Raw genomic sequence first — 14,597 nt, forward strand, 5'->3', positions numbered from 1 at the left:
CACACTTCAAGGTCTCTAGGGCTGCAGTGCATTCACAACACAACATAACATAACATCACATACAACACGTTCAGTTCAGATCAGACTCTATAGCAGTTAAAAGGCAAACACACACACACACAAGAGGTCAAAATGAGTGGAGATGATGGTAATAATAACACGGCATGGGGGCTTGTGCTTAATTTACCTGCAGGTGTGTGGGTGAACGAGTGTGAACAGTTGTTTATCTCTATATTATGTCAGACCTGTGATCTACAGTCGACCTGTCCAGGGCGGATCTCACCTCTCGCCCTCAGAAGGTTTAAGCAATATGATGGATGGATGGATGGATGGATGGATGGATGGATGGATGGATGGATGGATGGATGGGGGTTGCTATCAGCTTTAGAAACTGCAAACTTATTATATTGCCTAATGCCTATACATGTATTTTTAAATGTATGTAATATTTTTAAATATGAATTCACTTCTTTTTTTTCTCTTTTATTTATATAAATACATAGCTAGTGGTTGTAACGATTACAAATAAGTTGTAGGCTAATTATAAATGTAGCTTTTGTATGCTCAAACAGAAATGGAGAGAAAATATGAATCATTTACTTCTTTTTTCCTGGAGCTGTCAGTTGGGTCGTTATGGAATAACTTTTGTATCAAATCAAACCCAATAAAACCTCTTCAATGTCAAACAAAAATTAAGAGCTTGAGAAAGAATAAAACTTAATTTAAGAGAGAATAAACTCACTGAAGCAAAAACAAAACAAAATGTAATCTCAAAACCAAAATGTATAACTTGAAAACAAGTTATTTGTTTTTATGTAAAAATATCTGTATTCTACTTTTTTTTTTGATAACATGCGTTTTTGTTTACCTTTGCTGTTTGGTTAATTGGACTTGCTGGTTAACAGTTTGCTTCTTTCTCTTTCGCTCTCACTGTTACCTTCAATTAAATTTGTGTCAAAAGAATTCAAACAAAACTTCTATAGTATCTTTGCATAAAGTTTGACCAGGGGTGCCCGAACTTCTGCACAATGCCGCTGTAGCCTATATTTGGTGCATCTAACAAGAGACAAGTTGCTGTCTGCAGCTTTACAGTAATGTCAGCAGATATGAGTTTCTGTTGTCCCATCAGATGGCGAGAATCGGCTTTTTTCTTCTTTTTTACATTTTACTGTCATTAAAGGCTCAGTTTCACTCCTCATTCCTGCTCCAAAACCTGCTTTACCTGCTGCAGCAGCTTGTGTAAACAGATAGGAACTGCATCACCCACCATGCTCTTAATGGTTTATTGGACTTGCTGTGTAAGTTGGGTCCATGCCTATGTTCCCACGGCCTTATGTTCCCACAGCTCTAAGATTTTTCTCAAAATTAGGCCCTATGTTTCCACTGGACTCTCTCTACCTATCTGGACTCTATCTATCTGGCCTGTCTAGCCTCTACCTGGTCTTTTTACTAAACTTAACCAACTCTTTTCTTCATTGCCTAAACCCAACCAATGGTGGGACCAAAGGGCTGTGGGAACATAGTTACATAGGGCCTAATTTTCAGTGACAACAAAAGTTAGAAATGTGGGAACAGGAGGCTGTGGGAACATAGGAATGACCCCTGTAAAAGTTTACAGTTTGCTTCTTTCTCAGTGTCAGTATTTTTCCTCTCACTGTTAGCTTCAATTAAATTTGTGTCAAAAGAATTCAAACAATACTTATTCAATATCAAACAAATATAAGAATTTGAGAGATAATAAGAGGTTTTGTTTTCTATTTATTTGATACAAAAGTAACTCCATACATCGTGGTTTTCATTAGTTTTGTGTTGTTTTTTACTCAGGCGCTCCTTGGACGCACTCACCGCCGGGCCGGGGTCCATTACTGATGACGTCAATGGTGATTTGGAAGATGTTGTAGCGGAGAGAAACTTGATAAAAACATTTCGTTGTTTTTTGTAAAGTCAGTGTTAACTTATGTTTACAAATGCGTAGCACGCACTACAAGCCGCAGAATGACGCGCACTGCACATACAGCAAGTTAAAGGGTAAGTGCGCCGTTTTATTGTAATGAATTTAAACCATTAAGCGACGCAGCGTTAGCAGCGTCAGTTAGCCCCGTTAGTTAAACCACTAGTTGGCAAAACCCGCTATGGAAACTGTGTCATTTTAAACCCGACTTTGTCAATACTATTGTTATTTATATTAATAAGACTTCTTTTAAAATAGTTTCTGTTTCAGTTGTCGCTTTAGAAACAGTCGGTCTTTTAATAATCTTTACAAAACAAACACCTTATTATGTCAACAAATCTGAAACTTCACTGCTTCTCCTCTGTGTCACTGTGTGCCTGACTGAGAAACTATAAAATAAAACAGTAATTGGTGTGTAAATACTAACGGTAAAGGTTAACTATTCGTAATAATGTACATTAAGATTAGGTTTGGTTTATAAGCTGCTTATTGAATTAAAGCTTGGATGTTTAAAACTTCTAAAAGAGCTCAGTGACTGTTGATATGTAAGATAAGGTAGAAAATTGTGACGTTTCTAAACAGAGTTTGGGATTTATCCTTTCTTTCTTTCTTTCTTTCTTTCTTTCTTTCTTTCTTTCTTTCCTTTATTGGTGAAGTTAAGTGATAGACAAGGTGACATAAGGGTCAAATACGTTACAACACATGGACTAAACATACAAACAGTACAATTTACAACAGGAAACAACGTGAAGTTAGTGTGTGTTTGTGTGTGTAGATGAGAGGCAGGTGGGGTGGTATTATATACATTTATAATAGATGATACAATAAAAATAAGTAAAGAAAGTATAGAAGAGAAAAGAAAGAAAATAATAAATAATAATTGTTTGCATTTATCTGCAATAAGATGATATGTATTCACATAGTATTGTGCAATATAATTTAAGATCATGTAATGTGACAAGATAATGCGAGATAAGATAAGGTAATACAAGACATTATGATATGATGTGCAATATCGTTGAACCTAATATAATGTGACGGTAATGTAATATAATATAGGGCAATACAAGATATAGCATAGTGTAATGGCACAATATACCTAATATATAATAACATTATACATTCTGGGATAATATATAATCCCATAATATGGGATTATATAATGGGATTAATCTTTTAGGCTATATGATTATAGTAGAAGGGAATATTGCACATAGGTGACATACAGTATCACGCAAAAGTTTGGGCACCCCTGGTCAAAATGTCTGTTAATGTGAACAATTCAGCAAGTGGAAGATGAAATGATCTCCAAAAGGCATAACGTTACAGATGACACATTCCCTTTACATTTTAAACATTTAATTTTTAAAGAAATCTTTTACTTGTTCAAAATGAAACTATCACAGTGTGTAGGCCTATATATTGTAAATATCTTGTCTGATACCTTGGTCAAAGTTATGTGAGAGCTCAAGTCTTCTGGGTTTCCCATTCTTTTGCAGGCTGCTGCTTTGTTTCCCCTTTTTCCACTCTTAAACTGTAGAAAACAAAAATAATACACTGATATTGCTTAAAATATTGCAGAAGAGTGTTTCATGTTTAACTTTTTGCCTTTTGGAGATCATTTCATCTTCCACTTGCTTTATTCGTTCACATTAACAGAAAGTTTGACCAGGGGCGGCCAAACTTCTGCACAATGCTACTGTATATTTGGTGCATTTCACAAGGGACAAGTTGCTGTCTGCAGCTTTACAGTAATGTCAGCCAGCAGATATGAGTTTCTGTAGTCTCATCAGATGAATATGGAGAGAATCAACTTTTCTTTTTACATTTTACTGTCATTAAAGGTTCAGTTTCACTCATTCCTGCTCCAAAACCTCCTTTACCTGCTGCAGCAGCTTGTGTAAACAGATATACAGTAACTGCATCGCCCACTGTGCTCTTAATGGTTAATTGGACTTTGCTGTGTAAGTTTACAGTGTTAATTGGATCTGATGTGATGTGACTCCTCCTCAGCTTCAGGTCACACTAAAGCAGCCATGCCTCAGAAGGGGCAGAAGAACGCCCAGACGGCGCACTACATCGAGCTGGGCGGGTATCAGTACTGGCCCGTGCTGGTGCCCCGAGGGATCCGGCTCTACACCTACGAGCAGATCCCCGTGTTCCTGAGGGAGAACCCGTACATCACGGACGGATACAGAGCCTACCTGCCCTCCAGGCTCTGCATCAAGAGGTGAGAGGAGGCTCTTTATTTATTAATTAATGAATTAATTAATTAATTAATCAGCTCTACTCTTGTAAGACTCTTATTACATTTCCCAACGGAGGGGGAGGAAACGCATTTCTTTCTTTCTTGGTCGCTCCTCAGGGAAGTCAAAGTGCCGAGTCAACGTTGTGGTGGTTAGCTCTTTTTTTTTGTAATATAATTTAGATCAGCATTTTCATCCTGTCAGACCACACTCAAAGTACAGGAGACTATTTGTATAATACTACAACACAAGAGGAGGAGGATTTCATTTCAACAGTGCATGAAAACAAAACACTGTGTTTTTATTCTGTTGTTTTTAATTCATTTTCTTCAGAGATGCAACCTCAAAAATAGACTTATAGAGGCTCTATTGTCATTTGCACAGCATGTAAAAACATGAGGGGAAATTATCGTTTTCGTTTTCTCTCCACTCCCACATAAAACACATAACACAGTAACACAAACACATATAAGACATAACAATAAAAATAAATGTAAAAAAAAAATCAACAGCATTTAAAAACAGATGAGTTATTAAAAGTGCATAAAAAGGACCTCAAGACACAGTGCAAAAAAGAAAAAAAGAGCGTATGTGCAATGCATCAGATGCATTTGGCAAGATGTTTTCCTTCAATAGTGCAAATGACGTGAAATGTGTTTCTATTGCTTTCTTAGAACCAACCAAGTTTAACTACTGACAATCAGTGAATTAGTTTAAAACTTTTCTGCATCAAAGAATCAAAATTAGAGGTAAATGCAGAGACTGCTTGCCGAAAAACTGTCCCTGAGGGCAACGCGCATCAGCGGTTTTGCATGAATTTCCCTCTAAAACAACTCTGTCTGGTAACGTTCTGTTATTATCTCATAGCGTGGTGAATGTGCAGGTCACAACTTGTCCACCAGAGCGTTTTGGAGTTGTTGGATTGTGTATTTGATGAGTTTGATGAGGGAAACCAAGAAATCCCATTAGCCTCCGTAGCGTAGCTCTGAGCAGCTCACGGCTCTGCTCCGCCGTTCTAAAAATAGCTTGCACCGACAATTAAAGGTAACGAACCTACTGCTATGACTATAGGGATTATGGCAATGGGCCAATTTGCCAAAATGTTGAGCTATCCCTATTAAGTTTGTAAAAAAAAAAAAAACCCTCTTTGCAGCCTCTTCATTCTATCCAATGAGACGGTGAACATCTGGAGCCACCTGCTGGGCTTCCTGCTCTTCTTCTTTCTCGGGGTGTACAACATGGCCTCGGTGCTGCCGGGCTTCGGCGCCTCCAGAGAGGATTATGTCATCTACTCCATCGGCCTCTTCTGCTTCCAGGTACGGTCATCATGTCACATCCTCCAGTTTACCCACTTGGCTGATATTACTATTGAGATAAGACAGCTGGGAGCTTTTACACTGGTTGGTTTACTTTATTAATCCCTGTTAAGGGAAATTGATTGTCATTCTGTACGTACAACATCCAACACACAATACTACAACATGACAAGCATTGACAACTCAGGCTGTAGCATAAGTGCAATGCAATGCATTACTTAGCATAGCACACAACAGAAAACAACAACAATCAACAACAATGTTTCTATATACTTTTTTAAATTCACCACTCAAATGGTTTTAATTGTTTTTCTCAGTTTTTGAGACTGAATTCTAAGTATTTGTTTCAAATTGGAGGTTTAGTTTTTGGTAGGGATGCACCAATGCATCAGATGAACACCAGTATCGACTGATATTCGCCTTGTTGACTGACATCGGCCATCGGAAAATACTGATGGCCATTGGCCGATGTTTATCTGTTCAGAGGCAGATTGTGCTGATCAGAGGAAAAGCCTGTTTTTTTTTTTTCCTCTTTTTTGGGGGGAAGTGACTCTGCTGAAATGCAAGAGTGTGCGCTCACGTTCAGTTTGTTAAAGTTAAACTGAAGTGAGTGAAAAATGTTGGTTGTGTGGGAGTAATTTTACACAGCAAAGGAATAAATAGTGTTCTGCTTTTAATGCTCAGTTACAGCGAGGTGTTGTAACCTAGTGTTGATCAGTGTGATCAAGAAAATCAGACCTTATTGACAATATTAGCAGATATTTTTCGCAGATTGTGAATAAACAGGTCCTGACAACCAGAGTCGTCACATCTATGAGAAATCAGTGGATTTTAAAATGAAATTGAATAACTAAACATGTTTCTTTATCTTTTTTTGTATATCTCATAGGGGTGGGGAAAACATTGATTCATGTAAGAATCGCAACTCTTATCCTCTACGATTCTGAATCGATTCATAAACTTCAAAAATAGATTTTTTATTAACGTTTCCTCTGTCTCTCTGCACGCCCTCACAGGCTTCCATACACAGCGTTGCAGCGAGCTCAGATAACCGACGCTCGTTAACCGATTAATAACCGTTAACTGATAAGATTAAAATACTCTATACTGTATGTTTGTGCAGCTGCAGGTGGAGCTGCAGGTGAACCAGCGCAGAATATGGCTCCCGATTTAGTCTGTAGACATCATCATCATCATCATTCAACCTTTTTCACATGGGCTGATGTTAAAAAAGCAAACAAAAAAATCAAAGAATCGCAATTGAATTTAAATCGAATTGGCACCCAAAAAGTATCGAATCGGGAGAAAAGCATATCGTCCCAGCCCTAATATCTCATGTCTCTGCTGCTGTAATGTCTGACTGTGTGTGTTTATTCCTTTGGTCACTCAGCTGTGTATGCTGTGCTCGGTGGGCTACCACCTGTTCTGCTGCCACCGCTCAGAGAAGACCAGCCGCCGCTGGTTGGCGCTGGATTACGCCGGTATCTCCATCGGCATCCTGGGCTGCTACGTCCCCGGAGTCTTCTACACCTTCTACTGCAACAACGTAAGTTCACCGTCTCTCATCCACCTCAGGCAAACCTCATTGATCCCTAAACAGGGTTCTTACGGATCCTTAAAAAGTCTTAAAAGGCATTGAATTCATTAATCTAAAAACAAGGCCTGAATTGGCATTAAAATGTCTTAAATCAATTTTTCAAAAGTCTTAAAAATGTTAACACATGGTAAGTGGGATTTTATGGTTGTTATTAGTCTCAAATCTCAAAATAATTGGTAACATTCCGGCATAGAGAAGTTTTAGTGGCGGCCGTCAATGCTAAATTTCTCACCGCCACCAGCTCCCGAGTCAGTGTTTTTTTTTTTTCCGGACTTTTTATGCATTTATTTTGAAAGGACAGCTGGAAAGAGACACAATCCAATGTTCATGTAGCAGTCACTTTACCTTGGATCACATAGGAAAGTGGGTAAAATTGTCCCCAACCCTATGTAATTGATGTGGTGTTTTTCTTTTTTTTTCTGCATTTATGTTTATTATGAAGTCGGTCTTAAATTTAATTTCAAGTGGCTTTAAAAAAGTCTTTAAAAGTCTTAAATTTAACTTGGCTTAAGCTGTAGGAACCCTGCTAAAGTAAAGATGGTGTCGCAGCAGCAGTAGATGCATTGTACACGCTCCTGTCTGCTGTCAAGTAAAAGCAAAATCATCAAAGAAATAATCTCAAAAACAAGAACGGAGCATGAAAACATTAAAAACAGAAGTTGAAATAAATAATCAAACACCACAATTGCTACTGATTGAATCAGATGGCAGACAAAGTGCCTCATGTCTTACTGTTATCAGCGTTGTGCCAACTATAGAACAAAACGTCAAACTCTATTCAGGAGAAAAATGTAGCTCAGCCTTTGAATATGTAAATAAATCTATGTGTCACTGTCTCTTGATGCCAAAACATTTGCAAAGACGTTTTAATTGAAAGCAGATTAAAGTTAAAGGCTACTGACGGATTAGTCACACACTTTGTCAAAGAAACCCTCAGATATTTATGTTTTTATTTCCTACGAATGTGATATAAAAAAATACGCCACTGTTGGTTTCCACTGTGACTTTTACCTACATGTATCACTCCGCGTGACGAGTGTCCTATTAACTGTTAATTAGCCTTAAATTAACAGTCGGTAACTCTCTTAGATTGTGTCAAACTTTTACAAAGATGAAAATATTTGCAGAAATAATATTTGAATTAACATTGTGTGGTTGTTAAAGGAGGATAAAGGGGAGGACAGAAAACTTTTAGACAAAAAACCGGAGTAGTAGCTGGCTCAGGCTGATGTTTGCGTTTCTTAGCAACAGTCCAGCGCTAGTCTAGTAAAGGCTAAAGATTACACATGCTTTTCATGCTTTGAATTTTTTGGGAAAGTCGTCTTGCAATTGGTCGATATTTCTGGGCTATTTCTAGACATTATGATGCAATAACTTGGTATTTCTTGTCTATTTCTTGACATTATTGCATAATTAACGACCTGTAGATTAAAGGGTTACCCAAATTTATTTTTATTTATAGGTTATCATGGTATTATTCTACTGGTCCGGCCCACTGGAGATCAAATTGCGCTGTTTGTGGCCCCTGAACTAAAATAAGTTCGACACACGGATGGTTGTGTGTGTGTGTGTGTGTGTGTGTGTTAACCACACTGCAAAAACTCAAAATCTTCCCATGAATATTTGTCTTACTTCTTGTCAAAATGTCTCATTTCTAGTCAAAACTAACCTTTTTCCACTTAAAATAAGACTCATCACCTAAAAATGTACGTGTTTTTAGATCATTTTCACTTGTTTCAAACAAATTTTCACTTGAAATAAGTAGTAAGTACGTTTTTTGTGCTTGTAATAAGGAAGAAAAACCACCATCAGATTTTCCTACTTATTTCAAGTGACAATATGCTTGAAAGAATGAAAAAGTGTCAAAAAACAAGCTACTTTTAATGTGATGAGTCTTATTTTAAGTATAATTAGATTTGTTTTGACTAGAAATTACATTTTTGACTAGAAATAAGACAAATATTCTTGGTAAGATTTTGCAGTTTTTGCAGTGCACGATCTCCCCGGGGACGGTGCGGTGCGATGCGGTGCGGCGTCCTCGTCCTCGTCCTCGTCCTCGTCCTGTGTGAAGCAGCAGACAGTTAATTGAATAAAAAGCCGAAGTGGAGCCGCCGACAGTCACAGTCACAGTCACAGTCTGGCTCGGCGGCGGCGGCGGCGGCGGTACATTGACTCATTGTTCCCGGTGAATAAGCAACACGACACCTTCGCCGTTTGGAAACCAGCCTTCGACAACGACGACGATGATGATGATGATGATGATGATGACACCAACCAGCCAGTTTCAGCTCCTTATTCCAGCCGCCCACAACCACCACCACCATGTTTTTTCTTTTTCTTTTTTCCCTTATCTCTGTGTGAGTGTTTGGCTGTGTGTGTGTGTGTGTGTGTGTGTGTGTGTGTGTGTGTGTGTGTGTGTGTGTGTGTGTGTGTGTGTGTGTGTGTGTGTGTGTGTGTGTGTGTGTGTGTGTGTGTGTGTGTGTGTGTGTGTGTGTGTGTGTGTGTGTGTGTGTGTGTGTGTGTGTGTGTGTGTGTGTGTGTCGTCTCCGTACTCTTCTGCTTTCTTTTCCCTCCCGCGTGTTGGAAGCGCCGGGTTATTTTGCCCCCAGAACGCAGCTGAAATCTGCTCCAGCTCAAACCAGATGGCTGCGTTCACGGCGCCGTCCGTCACTCCTGTTCCCCACCATATGACGTTCGCAAGTCTGGGAGCCGTCTCATCTCATCTCAGCGAAGCCCCCTCCTCTCCCCCTCCCCCCCTCTCTCCCACCACCACCACCTCCCCCTTGGTCTCTGCCAAGACTGGGGCTCGTGCTTCATCTTCTTCATCTCTACTCTTTATATGGCAAAGCCAAGTCCCTACAGAAAAAGTAGATATTTTTATATTTAGCAAGTCAAAGTCGTCGTCGTCTTGTCTTGAGTTTGTCTGTGTGAGGGAAAAAATAAAAAAAATGTAGATCTGGAGGAAAGAGAGAGAGCGAGAGAGAGAAGGAGAAGGAGAGGGAACATGCTGTCTGTTAAAAGAGGAGAGCGCTGCTTCAGTTAAAACATTTTTTGGCTGCAGCCGAGTGGGGCCTTGTTCCTGGTGCAAATTTATTCACTGTGAAATTCAGCAGGACTCGTCACATGAGGACGTGTGACTGGACGAAGGCCGGCTGCATCCACACAAACGGACAGAAGGGACCGAGAGCGTCCAGACTTTTTTCTTCTCCTCCTTCTTCCTCTTCTTCTTTTTTTCTTTTTTTACACAGTTACTTATAGAAGTTTAAATACCAAGTAGTTACAGATCTGATGACAACTGCTTTATGTTTTACACACACACATACACACACACACATATATATATAAATATAAATATATATATGATGACAACGGCTGAAACTGTAGCAGAGCAGATGGACAGATCTTCACAGGTTTTTTTTTTTTCTTCTTTTTTTCCAAAGAGATTATTAGTTGTATCACCGTTACGCAGATGCAAAATAAAATAAAGCCATACATGAAATGGCCTGAGGTGTTAATTAAAAAAAAAAAAAGAGAGAGAGAGACAGAGAGAAAGAAGGAGGGTGTGAAATTAATGAAAATGACCAACAAATACTCATGTGATTTGGATCAGAGAGCGGTCCAGACCTGCTGCAAAACAAGTAATTTAATTCAAGATAAAGTGGAAAATACTCATCGCAACTAAAAAGATGTTCAGAAAAAATTCATTTTAAACATCAGAAATGAGGCATTTGACACCGATCAATCAAACAATCAAACTGTCAGTTGATTTAGTTTGAACGCTAAAAACAAAGAAGCAGAAAACACAAATATTTTAGTTTTGGCAAATTGGCCCTTTGCCATAATCCCTATAGTCTTAGCAGTAGGATCATTACCTTTAATTGTCGGTGCAAGCTATTTTTAGAACGGCGGAGCAGAGCCGTGAGCTGCTCAGAGCTACGCTATGGAGGCTAATGGGATTTCTTGGTTTCCCTCATCAAACTCATCAAATACACAATCCAACAACTCCAAAACGCTCTGGTGGACAAGTTGTGACCTGCACATTCACCACGCTATGAGATAATAACACAACGTTACCACACAGAGTTGTTTTAGAGGCAAATGCAGAGACTGCTTGCTGAAAAACTGTCCCTGAAGGCAACGTGCATCAGCGGTTTTGCATGAATTTCCCTCTAAAACAACTCTGTCTGGTAACGTTGTGTTATTATCTCATAGCGTGGTGAATGTGCAGGTCACAACTTGTCCACCAGAGCGTTTTGGAGTTGTTGGATTGTGTATTTGATGAGTTTGATGAGGGAAACCAAGAAATCCCATGAGCCTCCGTAACGTAGCTCTGAGCAGCTCACGGCTCTGCTCCGCTGTTCTAAAAATAGCTTGCACCGACAATTAAAGGTAACAAACCTACTGCTATGACTATAGGGATTATGGCAATGGGCCAGTTTGCCACTATGTTGAACTATCCCTTTAAAGGTTTACGTTTATTCTCTCCTCTCTCCTCTCTCCTCTCCCTGCAGTACTGGCGGCAGGTGTACCTGGTGACGGTCCTGGCCATGATCCTGGCCGTCTTCTTCGCTCAGATCCACCCTCATTACCTCAGTAAGCAGTGGAAGCAGCTGCGCTCGCTCATCTTCTGCTCGGTGGCCGGCTACGGCCTCGTCCCCACCGTCCACTGGATCTGCATCACGGGGGGCTTCTCCTCCGAGCTCGTCCAGGTGGGTGAGGTCACGTCTGCTCCACGACGACCATCTGATTCTGATGTTCATTTTGATGTTAAATGTGATGTTGAGCCGTGTGAACCTGCAGCATTTGAAGTGAAAGCTCATCTGCTAGTTGAAAAATAAGTTGTTATAGAGAGGAAAAAAATAAAAGAGGAACAGATTCTGAAATGTTTTGGATTCACTGATGAAAGACCTGAAGATGCTGCACCGTCGATATTGATCAGCTGTTCCAAGGTTTTTTGCTCTTAATAGCAGATACAGCATCAGGCCTGTAATGTGAAGCAAGTAGGGATGTCACGATTACTTGTTTTCACAATTAATCGCGGTATTAAACGCCACAATTAATTGATCGTAAAGATTCCTAAATACCGTCACTTTCCAAAAAAGATGCATATCGACACCATATGTGCACCAAAGTAAAGGAAAATGCACAGATACTGGTCCATTTATCTAAAGTAACACTGAATTGGTAGGAATTTAAATGTTAGCGTGTCATTTGTATTTTTAAAAAAATTACTAAAATAAGCTTAAACATTTGGTATAGATGACAATAAATGACTTGAATATTTCAAACACTTCCCTCTGGGGATTAATAACTGGTCCTATATTAATTATCTGTAATTCTTTTTTGACTATATTTGATGTTACACATTAATAGTGTTGTGAAATGTATTGATTCATAAAAATCGTGATAATCGTAATACTATGATTATTTCTCTGACAATAATTGTACCAAGAAAATCTATAATCGTGACATCACTAGAAGCAAGTTTAACCTACTCAGGATAACCGTCAGTTACTGCACTTTACATTATAACTGCACGCTACCCCAACATGTCGCTGCCTAACAATGTGTTTTCATTTATTTATTCATTATCTTAGGCTTTTAGTTCCTAATATTGGTTCTCTTAGGTTATTTATTTTCCTCTTTTTATTTTTTTCCTCACTGGTCTTGAGAAACACTTAGTTCTCTGTGTTTTTAACGTGTAGAATGACAAATAAAGAACCTGAACCTGAACTCAACCTGGATCACATGTATTAGGAAGCATTTCATCATCTGGTTCAGTTTAACCCTGTTGGTTATAAAACAAAAATGGAAAAAAAACATTGACAGAAACATGAATAAATGAATAAAGTTCTGAATGAGATTTGAGAAGAAACACTGGTTACTACAACCACGCACCAAGTGACGTTAAACAAGTTGAAATGTCAACACCTGAAAGTATCATTTCTGTTAATGTCAGATTAGTGATATATTATAAATACATGGGTGAATTATCATGAAGTTGTGAGTATTTTCACTATGATGCAGACATGAGAGAAGGAAAAGAGGAGAAGCTCCTGTTTAAAAAAAACTATAAATCAACATTATAAACAAAGGCAATATTGATCATCATTCACCTAAAACAAAGCTTTAATAGTTGTGAGAGTAAAATGATTCAGCTGTTTTTATATAAATGTGTTGTTGTTAGTGTTTTAAATCTTTTTAATCTTCTGTGTTTCAGGCTTTTGTTCCTCGTGTCCTGGGGATGTACTTCATCGCAGCGTTAGCTCTCATCTTCTACGTCTCCAAAGTCCCTGAACGCTACTTCCCAGGTGACACACAGAGTTTTTATTTCCTTCTCTCTGTCGTTTTGTTTTTTCACTCATAGTTTTGACTCTTTAGTTTAGAACAATTTAAAGGGATAGTTCGACAAATTGGCCCATTGCCATAACCCCTATAGTCATAGCAGTAGGTTTGTTTCCTTTAATTGTCGGTGCAAGCTATTTTTAGAACGGCGGAGCAGAGCCACGAGCTGCTCAGAGCTACGCTACGGAGGCTCATGGGATTTCTTGGTTTTTCAACTTATCCACCAGAGCTTTGTGGAGTTGTTGGATTGTGTATTTGATGAGTTTGATGAGGGAAACCAAGAAATCCCATTAGCCTCCGTAGCGTAGCTCTGAGCAGCTCGCGGCTCTGCTCCGCCGTTCTAAAAATAGCTTGCACCGACAATTAAAGGAAACAAACCTACTGCTATGACTATAGGGATTATGGCAATGGGCCAATTTGACAAAATGGTGAACTATCCCTTTAATGCTCTGGAGTAAGTGATTGTGTGTATGTGTCTGCAGGTCAGCTCAACTACCTGGGCTCCAGCCACCAGGTGTGGCACATGCTGCTGGTGCTGATGTTCTACTGGTGGCACCAGACGGCGGGCTTCATCATGGAGTACCGACACAGCCAGCCCTGCCCCGACGCCGCGCCGCAGCACGCCTAGGGTCGCCGCCGAGCATCATGGGAGTCCTCCAACGCCCCCCTGGACGGTGAGAACTAAAGCAGCCGTGCCACCGACTGACTCTGTCTGAGCTGACGGAGACACCAACGCTCTTATGTTTGATTAGGATTGCAAAGGGTTGGGAACATTTCCAGTAAATTTTCAGATACTTTCAATGGGAAGTTAAGCAGGGGAATTTTGTAAATATTCCAAATTGGAAACTTTCCATGGGAATTTATGGGAATTATTGGTATTCTATGGGAACAAACTGGAAATTGGGGGTAATTTAAACAATCATATCCAAACATAAATGTAAATATTTTTTTTATCATAAGCAGGCATCCATGCAAAGTAATACAATTAAAAAACATGACATTTCAACAGATTTATTTGTGAGTAGAACTTTATCAAGTTTTAATTCTTGTATGAACAATCAATTCTTTTACTGAAAAACAAAAAACATGAATGTTGAGTAAAATATTACCCCCCCCCCCCCCCCCCCTGCAGTAAGCAGTGT

At 39.3% G+C, this 14,597-nt stretch overlaps 1 protein-coding gene across 3 annotated transcripts in view; it reads left to right on the forward strand.

Annotated features, from left to right (window-relative positions):
* The first annotated feature begins 1,872 nt into the window (after nt 1-1,872).
* paqr3a (progestin and adipoQ receptor family member IIIa) overlaps nt 1,873-14,597 on the forward strand; it is a 28,120-nt gene continuing 15,395 nt past the window's right edge. For 2 of the 3 annotated variants that reach the window (XR_014595655.1, XM_083979934.1), the window contains exons 1-7: nt 1,873-2,028; nt 3,965-4,181; nt 5,351-5,513; nt 6,904-7,059; nt 11,622-11,819; nt 13,331-13,421; nt 13,938-14,129. Coding sequence is in view for 2 of the 3 variants with exons in the window: in XM_083979934.1 (XP_083836060.1) it covers nt 1,968-2,028; nt 3,965-4,181; nt 5,351-5,513; nt 6,904-7,059; nt 11,622-11,819; nt 13,331-13,421; nt 13,938-14,083 (1,032 nt within the window). In the remaining variant the exon portion in view is untranslated. Of the gene's footprint in view, nt 2,029-3,964; nt 4,182-5,350; nt 5,514-6,903; nt 7,060-11,621; nt 11,820-13,330; nt 13,422-13,937; nt 14,130-14,597 lie in introns of those variants that run through there. The other variant, XM_083979935.1, reaches the window with a different exon arrangement.

Source organism: Trachurus trachurus, assembly GCF_905171665.1.
Source record: "Trachurus trachurus genome assembly, chromosome: 9".
In the NCBI taxonomy this organism is placed as follows: Eukaryota; Metazoa; Chordata; class Actinopteri; order Carangiformes; family Carangidae; genus Trachurus; species Trachurus trachurus.